The 18,630-nt window shown below is 45.2% G+C and overlaps 1 protein-coding gene across 1 annotated transcript in view; it reads left to right on the forward strand.

Annotated features, from left to right (window-relative positions):
• NDFIP1 (Nedd4 family interacting protein 1) overlaps positions 1–18,630 on the forward strand; it is a 266,509-nt gene that overhangs the window by 115,562 nt on the left and 132,317 nt on the right. Inside the window, exon 2 of the mRNA XM_086931641.1 lies at positions 14,184–14,271. Coding sequence (XP_086787767.1) covers positions 14,184–14,271 — 88 coding nt within the window. The remainder of the gene's footprint in view (positions 1–14,183; positions 14,272–18,630) is intronic.

Raw genomic sequence — 18,630 nt, forward strand, 5'->3', positions numbered from 1 at the left:
GCAGGTCACTCGAGAGAGGTCTGTTCGGAACTGGTGAAGTTCAGTTGATCGCCTGCCAGACGAGGGTCTCTTTCAGGCAGGTGCACTTTACCGATCGTTTAGATGTTCACTCCGTCGTTAGGATCTCTCTCACTGGACCCACGTGTCGCTGATGGGCCCGACGTTGGTGCGCCAATTGTGAAAAAGCAGCTTTGACTCCCAAGACGTTCGATGCCGCTTGGTGCAAACCACCTCTAATTCACATAAGAATAGCGATCAAAATAACGAGGCAGGCGCTGGATATTGGAAGACGAAGAACAAGTTTATTTCTCCGGAGGAGAACACATCACATCAGACACCGGGGCTATCGTCAGAAGGTGCTCTGACAACAGCTCTCCTGCAGGTCACTTTTATACAGTATCAGGACAAAGTAATCTTTAGGATCATTGTCATGTAAGCTTGGTATCCCCGCCCTGGACAGGTTGTCAAACAAGCCAAACATTGTTTCATCAACATGGTTATACAAGCCCAACAGTTATTCTCCTCCCACCCAGGCCAAACAGACAATTTTATTTTGCAGCTGGACCTTGCTTCAGGGTCTAAAACATGTGAGACCGGCCAGATCTAAGAGTCCGTTCTGTTGATAAAAACAGGTCCCATTGTTGGCAAAAACAAGTCTTGCTGTGTGCAGTGCAATAAACCATGTTTGCAAGAGTCTGTTTGGTATTTGGAACCTGTTTGTGTAAGGTTGTCCATGGGTTTGCCTGTAAATAGAGATGAGAGGAAAAACGAGTTTGTGGCAGCAAGTGCTGTTGATGTTTGTCCTGGCGATAGTTTATAGCCCCCAGCTCACAAACCAGGTTGCTAGTATGGGTCAGGGTGACACACAGGTGACCAGCAGTGTACGAAATGGCCGTGATGTCTAAAATGGTTGCCGCTTATGCACTCGTAGAGACCTACGTTAAGCAAGATGGTGCCGGCAATGTTCATGCTTGTTATTTTAATTCTTATTTAACAACAAGGGGTGGTGATGGACAGAGTTTCTGAATTAAGCAGAATACTCTCACCCAGTCAAGAGATCAGGGCTAGATCCAACACCGTTTTTTAGCTCACTGCACCATCCCAGCTCAGAACCTGGCTATATGCAAATTAGTCTGTTCCTGTCCCAGTGCATGATGGGAACAGGGCAAACCAAACTACCAAGCCAATTCTTACACTGGGAAGGAAACCAGCTTCCGGGGACCGGTTTCTGGCATTTCAGCCGTCGTCGGCCCGGCTTGCATGAATCCTGATGGTGCAATGAGCAAGGGACTCGCACCCCCTTTCCTGAATCGTTTTTGGCCACTATAGGTGTGGCAGGGTATACTCAGACATGAGTCCCTTTCTCACTGCACCATCAGGATTCAAGCAAGCCGGGCCGAAGACGGCTGAAATGCCAGAAACCGGTCCCCGGTAGCTTGTCTCCTTTCTGGTGAAGAATTGGCTTGGTAGTTTAGTCTGCCCTGTTCCCATGATGCACTGGGCCAGGGACAGACTGATTTGCATATAGGTTCTGAGCTGGGATGGTGCAGTGAGATAAATAACGGTGATGGATCAAGCCCTGATCTTTGGACTGGGTAAGAGTGGTCTGCTTAATTCAGACACTCTGTTCATCACCGCCCCCTTTTCTGAATTGTTATTTTAATTCTAACACATTGGGAAAGAGCTTGCGGTGACATACAGTTTTCTCTAGTTCTGCCATCCCACTTGGACAGACTGGCCTGACTTTCTGCTGGTGTAAATGGTTTGTTATCTTTATGGGGCAAAACAGATGGCCCCATAAAGAAGATAATAAACCTTTTACGCTAGCAGGAAGTCTGGCCAAGTCCATTCAAATGGGACGGCAGAAACAGAAAAGTCTACGCAAGCGCTTGTTCTCTCTTTTGTCGGGGTCAAAGACTGATGATGAAAAATAAGAGCAGGTCCCCACAAATTACTTCCGGTGGGCCCCACCTGCAACTACCATCCCCAATTAAGCACTGTTAGACCCCTGTGTCTAAATAAACACAAACCTCTGGCCTTAGGTGGTCTAATATGGCACTTATGTAAAGTGCTCCGATGCCTCTGAGTCAAGTTTGAGTTATGTAAAACTGCCCAAAAAAAACACCCCCAAAAAACACAGGCTGTTGCTTTACCCATGAAGGTACAACATTTCTGCTCTGTGTGTTTGGAGCACAGGAGCTTCCATACTGTCTTTCGAAGTGTACCACACACCAGTGATGCTCGTTTCAAGACGCCTCCCGTCAATCGCCAAGGATGCAGCTGCCTGTTTCTGTTCAGGGGTCGCGGATATGGCGTGTATGTGCGGGCTCCGGACGTTCTCTGCGTAGGGCCAGGGTACAGAGTCTATTCGGTGCCTTACGTCACTACTGAAACGGGATTGTCTGAGTGCGTGGCGCTACAGTAGGGTTGGGCTACACAAGCGGAGGCTAAGATAGCGCCTGGGCGGAGAAAAATTTAGCGCCCTTGCTGATGGTAGAAGGTTAAATGAGGCAGCAGGACTCCTTTTGTGTTCGCAGGTCAGTTCCTGGATGAGCAGGGACCTCCCCCAAGTTTCGTACATCACGGATAGCGTAGCTGCCTACGGGCAGATGGTGGTTTTGTTGATGTGTGCCAGCAGGGGTCAGAGGGTGTAGGGAGGGCAAGGAAGATGGCTGCTCGAGTGTTGAAAGCATCGCAACCGTATGTTAATAAAGGACTAAAACCCCTTACAACTGAAAAATCATACAGTAAGGGACAGGCAGGAACAGACGAGATTGGAGCAAGATGCCCTGTGCGCCCCTCAGAAAATTGGCGCCCTGATCCAGGGCCCTGCTCGTCCATGCTAAAGTCCGGCCCACTCAACACCATCTACACCTGTAGCGGTTTAATGGGGTAGTTATTGGTGTATGGAGCTTCACTTGTCCCATGTGATGATGCCATCAGCTAGGTCTGGCTATTTAATCAACGACTTTGCGTTTTGGGTTGTGTAGTTTGCATCCTACCATTGGACGTGTGAGGTAAATGTCAGCGCAGGCTGAAAGTGTCTCGCAACAGCTGAATAATTTTGTTTTAATTTGAAGTGCAACCAAAAATGTACAACTTTGCACGTTGCACGCCACCCAGGACTGAAACATAGTTGCGCCGGTGGCATAGAGACATCCACAGCCACGTGAATGGAGGAGAGTGGTGGGCGTACACTCATCTGCTTTGCAGACCGGTTTTACACCAGGCTCCAGCACCATTCAAAAAAGCTCTGTAGCCCATCCTTCTTTAGTTTCTACAGTTACACACTGCAGGACTACAAGTACCAAAATGCAAAGGGGAAAAATCAAATCCCAGTTTCCTCTTCCTGGTTGAGTTACTGTAGACATGGAAGACGGTCTATGCAGAACTTGATTAACCCAAATGTATGTGATGTGCACTAGCACACACATTCTCTTTGTAATATACTATTAATAATATTTTGAGCCTAAGTGACTGCATAGGTTGTGTACCTATAATTGCAAAAGGTGCATTGTCTTTCTTCTAAAATACCATATAACGCCCACAATGTTGTATTCAGAGGAACATCTCCCATACATCTAAGGCTAAATAGATGCACTAGCACAAAATATTGTCATCCGTCCCCAGACTCTTTTGAACGAAAATTCACTGTGCCTACTCATCAACACCATACTAATTTTATTTAGGCCCTGTTAACCGTACACTGTGCAGACCACCCTGGTACAATCAAAGCCACATAGTTGAATATGTATTGACACCTCAGCAGCACATCCATATAAGATGCAACCCATGACATCATCACATGCACGTTTCGTCAAGCCAATGTCTATGCATTTGCCACTTTAATTTCATATCCTTTCACCAATCCACATAACCATTTTGAAACCGGTAATTCACATCTACTGCACACACATGCAGAAAACTTTTCATGGAAGCCACCAGCAAAGATGCCTTCATTCCAAACCGCCATCCCAAGAGGAGCAATGGACAACAGTGGAACACCAGCAGCACAAAACAAACCACAAAGTGCTATGAGACCCATCCATACATACATAATGTTTTCACGCATCCGTAAGAGGACCCTGCCTGCCATGATCCGATAATAACTAGGGGTGGGTCGAATTTGCGTAGTCACGCTAGGCAAAGCTTCGCGAAACGGTAAAAAATCTGTGAGCACGTAAAAGTTCTGCGAACACGCGAAATTTCTTGTTCCGCCCGTTCGCGATGCTTTTTTCCTGTTCGCGAACGCTATATGCATGCTTGGGAGAGATATTGCGCAAACACGTATTTTGAATGCGCGACCAAGCAAAAAAATTCCGCAAAGCCGCAGATTGCGAAATTTTTGGCAATTCCTCAGAAGGTGAAATAATGCAAATTCCGCGAGCGGAACGCAATTTAATGCCCAGGCCTAATAATAACCCATTACTATCCATGAAGTTACTGACCACTAGAGAGTAGCATTCGCATGTAAGCATTCCCAACACAATGGGGCTTAGGATCCTAATCCACCTTGACTCTGATCAGTGAGGGTCCCAGAACCGTACAGGGTGCCTAGGTTTCGAAACTGATAGCTGATCTTACAACTGAAGCAAATGTGCTTTAACAATGCACATTATATACCATGATAATTAAATGTGCAGCTTGTGTAGTGCTGTCCAGCAAGTGTCTGAAGTCCTGGCACATATTATTCATACTTTATGGGGTTGCTTTCCTACACAAACTACATTTGGTGTTTATTGTTGACCGTTTCATTCAGCTTCGTTTTCCTGTTTTCAAAGTCCATGTGTTTTTAGGTCTCGCCTGTTGCCGATGCGCATGCGCATCGAGCAAAGCGAGACTATTGCGAGTTATCCACACTTTATCTGCACTGCAAGGAATCGTGGCGATTCCTTGCAGTGCCCGTGAGTTTTAAGGTCAATGCGCATGCGCATTAAGCTTATGCGCATGCGCATTGACCTTAAAACTCACGGGCGCGTGCACGTCCGTCTTTGTTTACCCCTCCGCCCCCTCCCGCCGTGTCGCATTTCTCCTCCCCCTCCCCTCTCTTCCTTCCGTCGTGTCGCACCTCTCACCAGGCTCTTGAAGCACGACGCTTCACCAGCGCTTCCCTCCCACTCGCTCACTACCCTTCTCCCCCACCCCCATCCGACTTGTTAACATTCCACTACTTCAGCACCTCCACGCCCCTATAGAGACCCTACCTAATAACACCACCCTCCCTTCACACCCTTCGGTAACGCTCCGCCTCCGTGATACGGCCCTTAAATGTCCACCTCCCTCCAAAAAGATTATCTGGTACCTTCATGAGTCGTCTCCCGGGCTCACCTCCTCCGCCTTGCCTGAACTCTCCTCCCCTGTCCAGTTGCTTCAAATGTTCATCTTCTCTCCCCCCCAGGCTCCACAGGAAGCCTGCACCCACGTCTCCTAGGCAATGTCCCAGGGCACCCGGAACTTGTATTTCCCATCAGTTTCTGCGTGCGATAACTAGCAAAAGAAGGACTACAATTCCCGACGCCCTTCACAGCAGAGGCCTTGATATGTGAAAATCACTCCATTGTTTACTGATTGCAGAAGCTTTAAGCCTCTCTCTGCTTCAGGAGTGAACGAGGTGTAATTTACTGTGAATAAAACTCTACGGGTGGGACAAGTTATTAGAAGTACATTTCTGCATCACACCAATTGCAGCCTTATAACCCGATGTTCCTATTACCAGCTCAATAGCAACCAGTTTATCACCCTCTAAAGGATGAAAGGCTGAGCCTTCCCTACGAATATTCAGAATTGGTAGAGGTCACACTCGGATGTCGGGTCAACTCAGTGAGTCATCTGGCTTACTGAAGGCCAACAGGTTGTCTGTCTAGAAGTCTTTTATAGTCGTGGTTGAGTTTACTTATATTTATTTCCATGTTTGAAAACATGTTTTGCTTGTGTGTGTAAAAAAGGTACTTTGACGGTTATGGGTGGCATACGGGACGCTCTGTGTGTGAGCTTGTTTAGTTTTACACAATAGACCACGTCTAAGTATACCCCAGGTGTATATTAGTATCAAAGTGTGATTTTTGTTTATAGTAGAGCAGCAATAAGGTGCATGGTTTCAGCTACCAAATAAAACGTATTGAAGAGTACAGCGTTCATACTGATGAGGGGTCATGGCGAACACCCCCTTGCTGTGCTTTGAAAAACGCTCCTTTTCAGGTGGAAGGAATTACCCATAAACACGCGAGCGCATTGCTTGTAGCTGAATGGCGTATGGCAGTTCTTGTGATAACAAGCAGAACCGAAATTACTTTGTCTAATCTCCTAAACAAACATGCTGCGTGACAGCATTTTTTTTCTTTTTCACACACACGGCATTCACGTTTCATTTTTATTTACAATGGGCAGAACAGATGCCGAAACCTCGTTGCCACTCTTCGTGAATGGGAGAAGGGAAAGGATGTGGTTTAACGGCTAGAGTGGTGGACTTTGAGCCAGGGACCCAGCCTTGAGTCTGTCCGGAGGCTCAAACATACTGTGATTCCGGGCAAATCACACTCTCCCCGTGCCTAACAATGAATGTGTCCATCTGTAATGCAACTATTGCTCATGTAAAGCACTGATATCCTAAGGTTGATTTCGAGCTATATAAAAATGCAAAAACAGACATGCTACAGCTCCCTCCCCTGCCCGCCCCCTCCCGCCGTGTCGCATTTCTCCTCCCCCTCCCCTCTCTTCCTTCCGTCCTGCCGTGTCGCACCTCGCCTGCACGTTTTCGGCAAGGAACTTTGCCAGCGCTTGTTTAGTTAACGCTGCCGCATAAAATAAGGCCTTCCCTGCCTTCCCTTGCACTCGAGTCTGAAGTCAGAAAAGACTTATATAATCCAGGGTGCTGCATGCGTTTTTTTGTTAACAGTGAAGGTGTGCGATTGTGGCATATTCTACTTGGGCTGTTCAGGTTCAAGAGCTTTCTTCTAGCCTTGAGCGTTGGTGTTCAGGATATATCGTTCATTCTTCAAGAATGAGAGTGCAGGGAATACGAGCGTGAGGGTTCTTTTTACTATGGTTCATCATTTTGATCTCTGGATCTATTAACATCATATTCCTTGTATATTGTCCCTTCATTATAGTGCCCATCATCTCCTTTCACCACTCTAAGATGGCGACGGCCTTTGCATTCTTTTCACTTCTGGTCCTTTAAATCGGAACTCCTTTCTCTAACACAACTGTTTATCTAGTCGGCTTAGACCCCTCTAGACCGACTAGCTACACGACCCGGAGCTGGATAGACCAGGCATTATGCCGTGACTAATAGGTAAGCTACCAATTACCTAGATGTCTATCGACTGTCTTAAGATACTCCCGACCGTTTTCCCGTGCACACTCCCCCGACCCCCCTTTTTTTACATTGCACAGATCAAACCGCTAAACTTCCTGACTACGCTAAGAGCCGGGACCATAAGATTGTATCAATACTGGTAAGCCAACCTACAAGTTCCGTCTTTAATCGCCCCATAACCCACTTCATGTGTCCGAGGGATCTCACTTTAATGTCTTTCCAGATATCTTTTTTTTAAATATATTTCACTGTGTAAGTACGCTTAACATACAGCATGCCTCTTTTTTTCTCTTTTTTCCCTCTTCACTGGCGTTTTCCAGCACCCTGTGTTTCTAATTCGTTCCTTCCTCACAAGGACTACTAATTAGGTAGTCACAATTCGAATATAAGAATCACTAATCCTTTTTTTCCTTAAAGTGCACTTTGCAAACTATGCACGATCAGATTATATACTTCACGGGAAGTGTAACAAGGGCTAAACTTCTCCTTCTATTCACACCGGACCATTTATTGCACAGCATTTGCGCTCACAATCTTTAACATATTATCCCGTTATACTAATGACCCTCACAAGGCTTTCCGTTTTTATTATTAGAGTCCATTTCACTGTTCATACAGTTTGAACCAACAAATCTGTTATCAAGTTTCTTACTATTATTCCTTTCTCCTGTTATTCGTTTCAACCATCTTAATCCCCACCATCACTTGGTCTGTTCCGTTGACAACTATTGCTCCACTTGAACCCTGCAATGACCGGACACTCGCAATATGTAACTATTACCAAATAAATTTTCTTTCTCCAATATATCTTCTTATACAAATGTTTACATCGTATATTTAATCATGACACTCTATTGGGCACTACCTTTCTTAAATTTGTACACAAATGGGTTAATACTTATTTACAAACTGATTTTTCACAAATGTCTAAATTCATACTTTATCCTATTGACATTATTTGAATATGCACTTCTGACATGTTATCTTTTTTATTTACCATGTATATTTATATCCCTGTATACCTTTATGATCTGATTATTGTTTTATTTCTTTGGTTAATTCCTGTCGCTCGCCTGTCTGCCATAACCCTTGGTTTTTTTCGATTTTCGGCTGAAATCAATGCCGCACGGTCTATATTATTATGACTCTTATTTTTCCAATGTACCTAATTGCTTGCCACTATTAATGTGCCGCTCATTGCTGAAATGTATATATTCATGGCTTTTTTCCCCCCAATGCATCTCATTGCTTTTCATTTTTAATGTGCCAATTGTGTCAATTGTGCCTCCCGAATTATGTTAATCACAAGTGTGTGCGTGTATAAGTGCGCGTGCATGTGTGTCTGAGTGTACACATTTGCATAGGTATGTAGGAGTCCCTGTGTTTGTGTGTGTGCTTATATATCTGCATGCGTGTGTGTAAATGTATCTGCTCTTGGTAGTGCTGCATATGTATATGCATGCTTGCTATATGCATTTCTATGTGCATGTGTGTGTCTGTGTTTGTATGTGCTCCTGCTTGCAAGCGTATGTGTGCCTGAGAGTGTATATGTATGCTTGTGTGGTTGCATCTATCAATGTATGTGGCTGCAGGTGACTGTGTTTCCAGATGTGTGCATGTCTGTCTGTGCATGCATGTTTCTATATTTCTGTGCTTGCACGTTAGTGTTTCTATCTGTGCATCTATATTGATATTTAAGAGTTTTTTAGGTCGAGCTATTCGATTCGCATGCGCATCGAGCTTGCGAGCATATAGGGCTTTAAACAAACTTTAACTTACCCTCAACCCCTCACTCACCCTCACCCTCACTCACCCTCAACCCCTCACCCTCACTCTCACTCACCCCCTCACCCTCACTCACCCTCAACCCCTCACCCTCACTCACCCTCAACCCCTCACCCTCACTCACCCTCAACCCCTCACCCTCACTCACCCCCTCACCCTCACCTTCACTCACCCTCAACCCCTCACCCTCACTCACCCTCAACGCCTCACCCTCAATCACCCTCAACCCCTCACCCTCACTCACCCTCACTCACACTCACCCTCACTCACCCTCACCCACCCTCAACCCCTCATCCTCACTCACCCTCAACCCCTCACCCTCACTCACCCTCAACCCCTCACCCTCACTCACCCTCAACCCCTCACCCTCACTCACCCTCACTCACCCCCACTCACCCTCAACTCCTCACCCTCACTCACCCTCACTCACTCTCAACCCCTCACCCACCCTCAACCCCTCACCCTCAACCCCTCACCCTCAACCCCTCACCCTCAACCCCTCACCCTCAACCCCTCACCCTCAATCCCTCACCCTCAATCCCTCACCCTCAATCCCTCACCCACACTCACTCACCCACCCTCACCCTCACTCACACTCACCCACCCTCACTCACCCTCACTCACCTTCACCCTCACTCACCCTCAACCCCTCACCCTCACTCACCCCCACTCACCCTCAACCCCTCAACCTCAACCCCTCACCCTCCCTCACCCTCCCTCACCCTCAACCCCTCACCCTCACTCACCCTCAACCCCTCACCCCCTCACCCTCAATCCCTCACCCACACTCACCCACTCACCCCCACTCACTCACACTCACCCACCCTCACTCACCCTCACTCACCCTCACTCACCCTCACCCTCACTCACCCTCACCCTCACTCACCCTCACCCTCAACCCCTCACCCTCAACCCCTCACCCACCCTCAACCCCTCACCCTCACTCACCCTCAACCCCTCACCCTCAACCCCTCACTCACCCTCACCCTCAACCCCTCCTCACCCTCAACCCCTCAGCCTCACCCTCACTCACCCTCAACCCCTCACCCTCACTCACCCTCAACCTCATGCTAAAGATTTACAAAAAAACCCATAAACAATTCTAAAAGCACTAACTCTAATGCTGCGAGACCTATTGCATTTCTAATGCTTGTTATTGTTATTTAGCATACAGTCCATTTACAGCAAGGACCTAATCGTAATATGCTTTTCTTTGAGGACAAGTGTACTACTTATTATATCTATTTTTATACTGTCATCAATGAAAACGGTGGTTGCCTCTTTGGTGTAGTATAACAGTTAAGCTCCCCCCCCCCCCCCCCCCCCCTCAAAATCAATATTTAGTTTATCATTGGAATTCTGCGGTAGAAAATGAAGTGAATGTGTGTTTTTCATCAATTAGTAGCTAGAAAACGGGCTTGCCATTGAATTCTGGGCTCTGCGGTGATCGTTGGTGTGTGAAGGACATGTGGTTACAGTCAGTTCTTTTCGCATAGTCTAGGGCTAGGCACTTAATCACGGGAGAGCACACATGGAATGGTCCTTTCATTCTTCTTCTGTGTATGCAGTGCTTGTTTGTGTACTGTTGCAAATGGTCTCAATGTCCAGAAATGGAATATAATGGCGTTTTGTGCAAACGGCACAAGCTGTATATACGAATCCTTACGGCAGGTTACTTAAGGTTAATCAGCTGACTACAGAAAAAGCTGAATGTTTGAAAGAATCTAAGGAGCACTTTTATTTTGTTGGTGGTTGAGTACAGAGTGAAGCCAAAACGCTGCTGAACTTTGAGTTGTACTCTTGTGGCAATGCCGCCACCTTGTGGACATTTGGAAATTAAGCAGGGACACCACACGTTGCTTCTGGTGTTTTCTCTGTATCTAAAAGCAGATCTTGTGTGTTGTTGTTTGAATCTCTTTATTGTATTTTCTTAATTCTTTGTACATGCATTGTATTTTACACTTACTGAACATTCAGTAGAGAAGTCCGCGCATCACAAGTACGTCTCGTATCACGCTGAAGTGTAGTTGTTGTACAGAGATGTGTGGAGTCAGATTCATTACAATAATTATACTCTACAAAAGAATGAAGAAGAAAGAAATCCACATTGTATCTAAATAGGCTGTCAGCCACAATAAAGGGGAATGAACAAGTAAAGGGAGTCCGCAGCACGTGGGGGGCGCACGTGTCTAATCTACGTAGAGACACCCCTTCAGCAGAGACACATGCCTTAATGACATCTCCCAGGCGAAGATAGTCTGTGGTGTCGGCGATCTCCATCCCCACATGATTAGACGCTTGGCAAGAATCAGGCCCAAGTCTATGAACGCAAGGGCGGCCTAAATCATTCTCCCAACGAGTGCACAATAGGGATGGAGAGACTGTGGTGTGCGTGTGTGTTGGTGTGCGTGTGTGTTGGTGTGCGTGTGTGTTGGTGTGTGTGTGTGTGTGTGTTGGTGTGTGTGTGTGTTGGTGTGTGTGTGTGTGTGTGTGTGGAGTCAGCAAACCCGTGCTGCAGGTGATATCCTGTGCCCATGACATGGAGATACTGGATGGTAGGATGTATTGGGCGTTCACATGCTAAAAAGGGATCATAATACAGCGTTTTCGAGTCACACAACGGTCAAAATCTAAAAATCAATTGTCTTCAGATTAATCGGACATAAATGTAATACACAATAAAATGGTTTGGTTAATGCTGGAGGGTTCAACTGCGAGCTTTAGTCAGCTTAGACTTAACCCACAAGCACAGACTTCAATCCACCGCGACCTTTGATGGAAGAGGACAACCATGCATGTTAGGGTGAGTGGCCCATCATTATTGGTCCGAGGGCTACCATCTACAAAGTGTCTGCACTGCCATGGTGTCTTCTGTCCTGCCAAGAAGTACCAATGGTTCCTGTACGCGCAGAAGTGATGTGACTGCCTGACTTGAAATGGCACCTAATGGCAGTCCACATGAGGAATGACCTACAGAATTACGTTTGGCAGGCAGGTCCTCGAATGTTTTGCAGTTTGAATGAGTAGTCATTGCGGGATACTTCATGGAAGTTCAAATGAAAGACTGCAGTCACTGGGCTTCTAGGAAAGAGGACCTGGATCATCTGCTTCCGTGGGAGCCACAGTGAGTTAGATCAGTGCTCACATTTACTGATGAGTTGTGGATCTACAAGATTATCAGTAAAAAGGGTACTGAGCAACTGGTCCGTTAGCAGCTCCGGAAATACAGACCGCCCATAGAACTGCATGTACTGAGCAGGAGAGTGCTAAAGTGCTAAGTGGCGTAGGGCATTTCTTGCTTAAGAAAATAAATCATCCCCAACATATCCTTGGCCGACCAGTCCAGATTTTAGCTCCTGCTGATATAATTTGACACTTGACTACCCCTTATTTCAACCTTGATATTCCCTAAATACATTGTCTAACAATCCTGCTTTCTCTGCGTGGCCGTTGAATTTGAATGGACGCTATGTGCAAATTCCATTAAATCTGGTGCGAAGTGAGCGACCTAAAATAGTTTTTCCTTGCCCGCTTGCTCAGCTGCTTCTGGATCTGCTGCACATTGGGCCAGAAATGCTGAGAGGTGAAGAAAAACTAGATCCTGCAGAACGTTCTGGGAGTGCCAGTCCAAGTCTGCACTACTGGTTCTTTGCAGTCATAAAGAATTTTATGTTAAACTTCAGTTCTCCCGTCTGGACTTAAAACGATCACCAGGATATTTTGACAACCCCATTGAAAGCTGGACAAGCCAGTATCGTTAGAACGTTTAAGCAAGTATAAAAACTGCTTCAGCTATTCAGTTACAGGTGTATCATACCAGAAAACACCGTACCACTTGCCGAAGTCCGTGTGAAAACTTCATAGGTGGAATGTCCTAGGAAGACTACCCTAAACTGCAACCCTTCTGCCTAGGCTGTGTGACTAATAAAGGATTCATCTCCAGTAAGATTAACGGTGGAGTTTGTGGGTAAACAAACAATAGGAAAGCCATCCTCTTTGATTATTATCTTCGGTGAACCCAGTCCTTTAGTGTCTGAATTAGCAAATCAACCTCCTCCTCAACGCACAAGCCAGGCACAAATCAGAACAGAGAAAGCAGACTTTATTTCAGTTGCCCATGAACTCATAAAAAGGCTAATGGCTGCTAGTGCTGCCAAGAGTGAGATTCCATAGACTACCTTTTTCCGCAAACCAGTCAGTTTGAGCATTACCACCATGACCCCTTTAAGAAATTAAAATCTACCTCCTCAAGAAGACCTTCTTTATTCCACTGCTTATTAAAGGATTATGCTGTTCCACCGACACATAAGCAAAGATGATACGTCTTAGATTTGTTGAAAACATTGAAGAGTTCAGCCGCATTAGCTGTTTTTCCACTAAATCAAGAGGTAACATGTTATTGTGTGCTAGGATCCAGATGTACCAGGATTTGGAGTTGAATCTTAGGCTGATAACGCTTCAAGTATGCCGATATGTAATGAGCTTCATAAACTATTGCACTACTAGCTCATTGAGGTTTATAATCTGCAGAGAGACCAGGAATCCACACACTGCAGAATTCCTTGGAGAAGATTCACACTGTAATGCTCTATTCGGCTAAACTAGTTCCTGTCCCTATCTTCCCTTTTAGATCCCCTTTTTCCATCTCCCCTTCCTTCCTTCCATCCGTCCTTCCCTCGTAGGTACATCCTCCCATCTTTTATTTGCACAGCAGTTTGTAGCAGCTTACAAGTTTAAATCCAAATGGATGACCTGGCATCAGCTGGAATGGGCAGATCATTTTATCACGTGCAGGGCTGCTTGAGTCACAAAGATAGACCCTGAGTTCATTAAACCTACACTGTTTTCAAAAATCCATCTCCTCATATGTAGACTCCAGTGATGCGGTCTAGCCTACAGATGGTGTGACTGTACTTCATCAGTTTTCGTTTGCAATAAAGTGATTGTTTTAATAGGTTTATGTACAGTGCTAGGCTTGATGTAAAATAGTACATTTTAACACAAATTGGGGACAATGCAGATGAACCCTATTCTGATATTCTTCACCCTGTTCCGTAATTAACTGTATTCTTATGTTTAGTTACAGAATGAAGAGGAGCCAGGAGAGCCTTCACAAGCAGGAACCGATGCCCCACCGCCATACAGCAGTCTTACCGGAGAGAATGGAGGTATCTGATCAAAAAATTGCTGTTCTTTTTGTCTCCTTAGTTGGTTTATGCTCTGGCAGCAGATATACCGTTTCATGTTTATTTATGGTCACTGTTGACATGAGTGTCCATTTGTACATCTTGCTTCAAACAGTGCTCTTGTAGATACTGTCAACTCTAAAACATGGTACTTTTGTTTGATGTTCCATACTTTATTAAAAATGCAAATGTAAAATGTTGCCAATTGACAATATTTCCACCTAGGAAAAATTTAACTGGCAAAGGGTTCTACATGGAGGAGACCTCTCTAACCCATTTCTCTATTACATTTTCATCACATTGTTATTTTCGAACCAACCTGTCCCCTTCCTCACAGCGTACTGACAATCCTACTCCTGTTGTAGGGTGGGATTAGTATTCCATCTCTGTCCTCGTATTGTCCCTTCTCCAACAAGCCCCTCTTCCACTCCCTGATCCCAGTACAAATGCCTTTAACTGGTTTGAGATATTTAAGAAAGGGCAAACACGTCAGGGAAGTGCCACCCAATATCCATCGTGGCACAGTTGGCAGACAGTGGTCCATGGACTTGGCAAATAGCAGGTATGCTAGTTGGCCTAGAGACAGTGTATATGATGTTGCTTCTATCCCTCTGATTGACTGGACTAGCTGAGATGAAGGTAGCTAGATCGAGCATTGAGTATTGAGATGCGCGTTTATGGTTATATTGAGAAGTTGTTTTAAAAAAAATTATAAATAGGTTATTTAGTGAAAAACGTTTCTTCAGATTGAGTCGTCGGCATTTGGAGATTATTGCATTCACATGCAACAGACTTGCCTCGGGCGATTTTGATGGCTACAATCTCCTTCCCTTTCACATTCTGACCCTTCATATTCCTCAAACACAAAGAAAGGAAGGCTATCTGGTTTAGAAAACACTCATGCATTGTTGTCACTCATTCTCTATCCGCTCCGGTTCCGTCTTTGGTCTGTCTGAGAGTACTGTAAAATGTATATTCAGCTTCAAGATTGGGCACCTATGTTTCCCTCACCTGCCCGCCATCTGAAATGAAAAGCATTGTTGACCCTGATTATGCTGCTTTGCCATTTCTTCGAGATTGCTGTCACTATCCTATTCGGCAAAATATGTGGCAATGGCAAATAATAAACTTTCAAAGTGATGGGTCATTACAGGGATGCTGCGAAATTCACCAAACAAGCTTTCCATGCCAGCCTTACATTCTCCAAGGGAGTTTGAGTAGGGCATCTCCACCTTGCAACCATTTTGAAAAAATAAGACCAAATTGAGCCTTCTGAAGCACACATTTTCAAATAAATTGGCGAATAAAAGCAATGTTTTTATAGACAAAAAGGGGCTCACTGAATATTTCAGTAAATTTGCTGACTCTTCCGCGTCTACTTTTCTACAGCATTATTTACAGGGTAGGCTCTACAAGAAAATGTCTGTACTATCTTGCTGCATTACTACAGTCAGGCTTGCTAGCGTGAGTGCAGGAGAGCAGTGGGATAACTAGTTATAGAGATCTACTACATGTCTCACTCGCCTTTATGTTGTGATTGGTGTGGGAAAGAATGGTTCATTGATCACCCTCTAAGTCCTTGCCTCTGTCATTTGTAACTCACACCCACGTTGCCTGTGATCGCTCTGCCGTGTTTAGTTGTGGTTCTTTTGAAAGGAGAAGCAAGGCAAAAGTACATTTGTGAGCGAGACTACGGTCTTTATCAGTTGCCGGGATCCACCAATGGCTAAGAGACCCACACTGCTGATCTTGGTAAAGGCTAGGAATTCTGCAGAGTTCAAGGAACCCGCAGAGTTTAAGAAAAGTGTAGTATCCTCAGGTTGTACATATGCTCCTTTACTCCTCTGCATCTAGCTGCTAAGCCAGTGTGAGTGTTCCGGTTAGAATATTAGTGTGAGTCTGGTGTATGAGTGTTGTCAGTTGAGGATGGGCTGAGCAGCTACATTTACAGGTGAAGAGCAACAAAATTCAAGTAACTAAAGGAAAAGAAACCAGTCCAGCAAGAAACCGGTCAAACACACCTGTCTTCCCCACCAACCCAAGACCAGGCGTGCTGTGTTTGTATTCGTGTACTCTCATCAGCTGGTAATAAGTCCTCAAGCTACCTATGTTTTCGCTTTTTCTAAAGTCTTCAAAGCCACAAGAAAGCCAATGCTGGAACAAGACATGTATACAGTGTATAAGAAAAGAAGGTAATCAGTGGCTGTTTGTGTTTTTGCCCACCAGTGCAGGGTTAACATTTATTTTTGGGCGAAAGGCATCCAGTTTAAATTTGTGGCTGTACATTACAAATAGAATTTAATACTGCACGGCTCAGGAAGTGTTTACTACAGCTTCGTGTTTAAGGATTTGCAGTTTAAATCATCGTGTGCCATTTCGCGACAAATGCTGATGTCAATGCAGTGTACTTGCCTTGTCCAATGACATTTTAAATGGATGAGGTGGAATGCTTATTGGTAAGTTGGAGAAGCGAGTGAAGTATGGAAAAAACTGTAACTTCACTGTGACTGATGATGGAAGCACACATTTTTGTTTCAGGATCTTGTTGAGGGCACACTCGAGTTGTTCAACAAGCGTGGTACACATTGGCATCAGTTTGCCTCCTTACTGTCAACCCTGTATCAAAGATTTAAAAAAGCGAGTGATGTAAGTAAAAAGAAAACTGTGACTGCATCTTACCTCATTTAGTTTTGACTGCCGATGGGAAGCCATTTGGTGAGGAGAATACATTTTATGTACGATGTAGAAGTTTGTCATGTATTCTTTAAGTATGGCTGGCAAGAGTTTACGGTTGCGCTTCATTTTGAAATTTAAATCGTGGCTCGTGCACCTCACCTTGTTCGTGGTGTTGCGCAGGTCAGGAGCCTCTTGTGACGTCTTTATTTATGCTAGCAATCTATGCTGCCTATTGACGCTCTGCTACAGGAGCGCACCGTGAGCCATCCGGTATTCTCGTCGTTTGAGTGGCTCCATTTTGTAGTTGGACTTTGCTCATATGGTTTCATGTGTACTTTCTTCAACACGCCAACCACGTTCGTCATCATTAACTGCAACGCTAGAAGGTCATCCCATCATCTTTCAGAATTCAGTGTTTGCTACCGTCCAATGTCATAATTGGTGTGCTTTATGCCAGTTTATATTTGGAAATAATGAAAGAGTAACTGAAAGGTATTTTCCATTTGACGGAACACATTTTTGAGGCTTATTGGAGCGACAATGTCATTTTAACATGAACTGAGTTTTATTATTACAATGCCTTTCACAAGGTTATGTTGCCATCTAATGTCTCAAATTGGAATTCATCCTACAAATTATCCATCTTCTGTGGGTTCGACTTTCCAGGTTCGTTCCTGTCACAAGTTTCCTGGAGCTCCTACAAAGTTCTGTTTTGTTTCTTGAAATGCCTAGACTTTATTATCATCGCGGTGACAGGCACACCATGCATGTCTACTGTATTGAATTCTAAAATGTTTTATTTTACAGAAAAACAATATCTAGGCATTTACAGTGTTATTTCAATTTGTAGTCCATTTTCCTTTTCAGATATTTTTTTATCCCTGTCTAGGGATGGGAGTGGGTTTTTAGTCCCATGACCCCATGTTTCAAAATCTTTATCCCTGTCTAGGGATGGGAGTGGGTTTTTAGTCCCATGACCCCAAGTTCACAGCTATTTACATTTGTGATGGGTATCAGCCCCATTTCTCTGTTTAACCCCTTAGCTGCGGCGGCTATTCCGCCGCAGTGCTAAGGGGGAGGGGGGGGGCCGTGCGGCGCTCCCGTACTCATGACGGATCCACTCCGTCACGAGCCTCGGGTGGGCTGTGCTTGTGACGGAACGGTTCCGTCACGGTCCCGCCCGTTCAATGGAATGTCCAGCGCGGGCGCAGAATCCGCACCGAGCGGGCCGTGACGGAACCGTTGTGTCACCAGCACAGCCCACCCGAGGCTCGTGACGGAACGGTTCCATCACGAGCACGCAACTGGTTAAAGGGGGTGTCAGTCCCACCTTTGTTATGTTGGTGTTGGGTATAAGTCCCTTCATTTCAATGTGAGTTGTCATGTGTGTGGATAGTCCTCTTTTGATGCCACACTGTGCTGCATTCTGTTTTTCATGCTGCACAAGTCCTTGGGTGTTAGTCCCATGCGACGTTATTTGTACATTTGGGTTTCAGTCCCAAACTATTTTTCACTTGGGTTTTAGTACTATAGTGTCCCTCACATGAGGGGTGGCGTATTGGGTTATCGCCACAGTCTTTCCTTGGGTGTTGTTCCACCCATTGTATTCTAGTTAGGGGTTATGTTTTTCCTTAACTTCTGTCATGGTTTGTATTGCTCACTTGT

The sequence above is a fragment of the Lissotriton vulgaris genome, chromosome 7, assembly GCF_964263255.1.
Source record: "Lissotriton vulgaris chromosome 7, aLisVul1.2, whole genome shotgun sequence".
NCBI lineage: Eukaryota > Metazoa > Chordata > Amphibia > Caudata > Salamandridae > Lissotriton > Lissotriton vulgaris.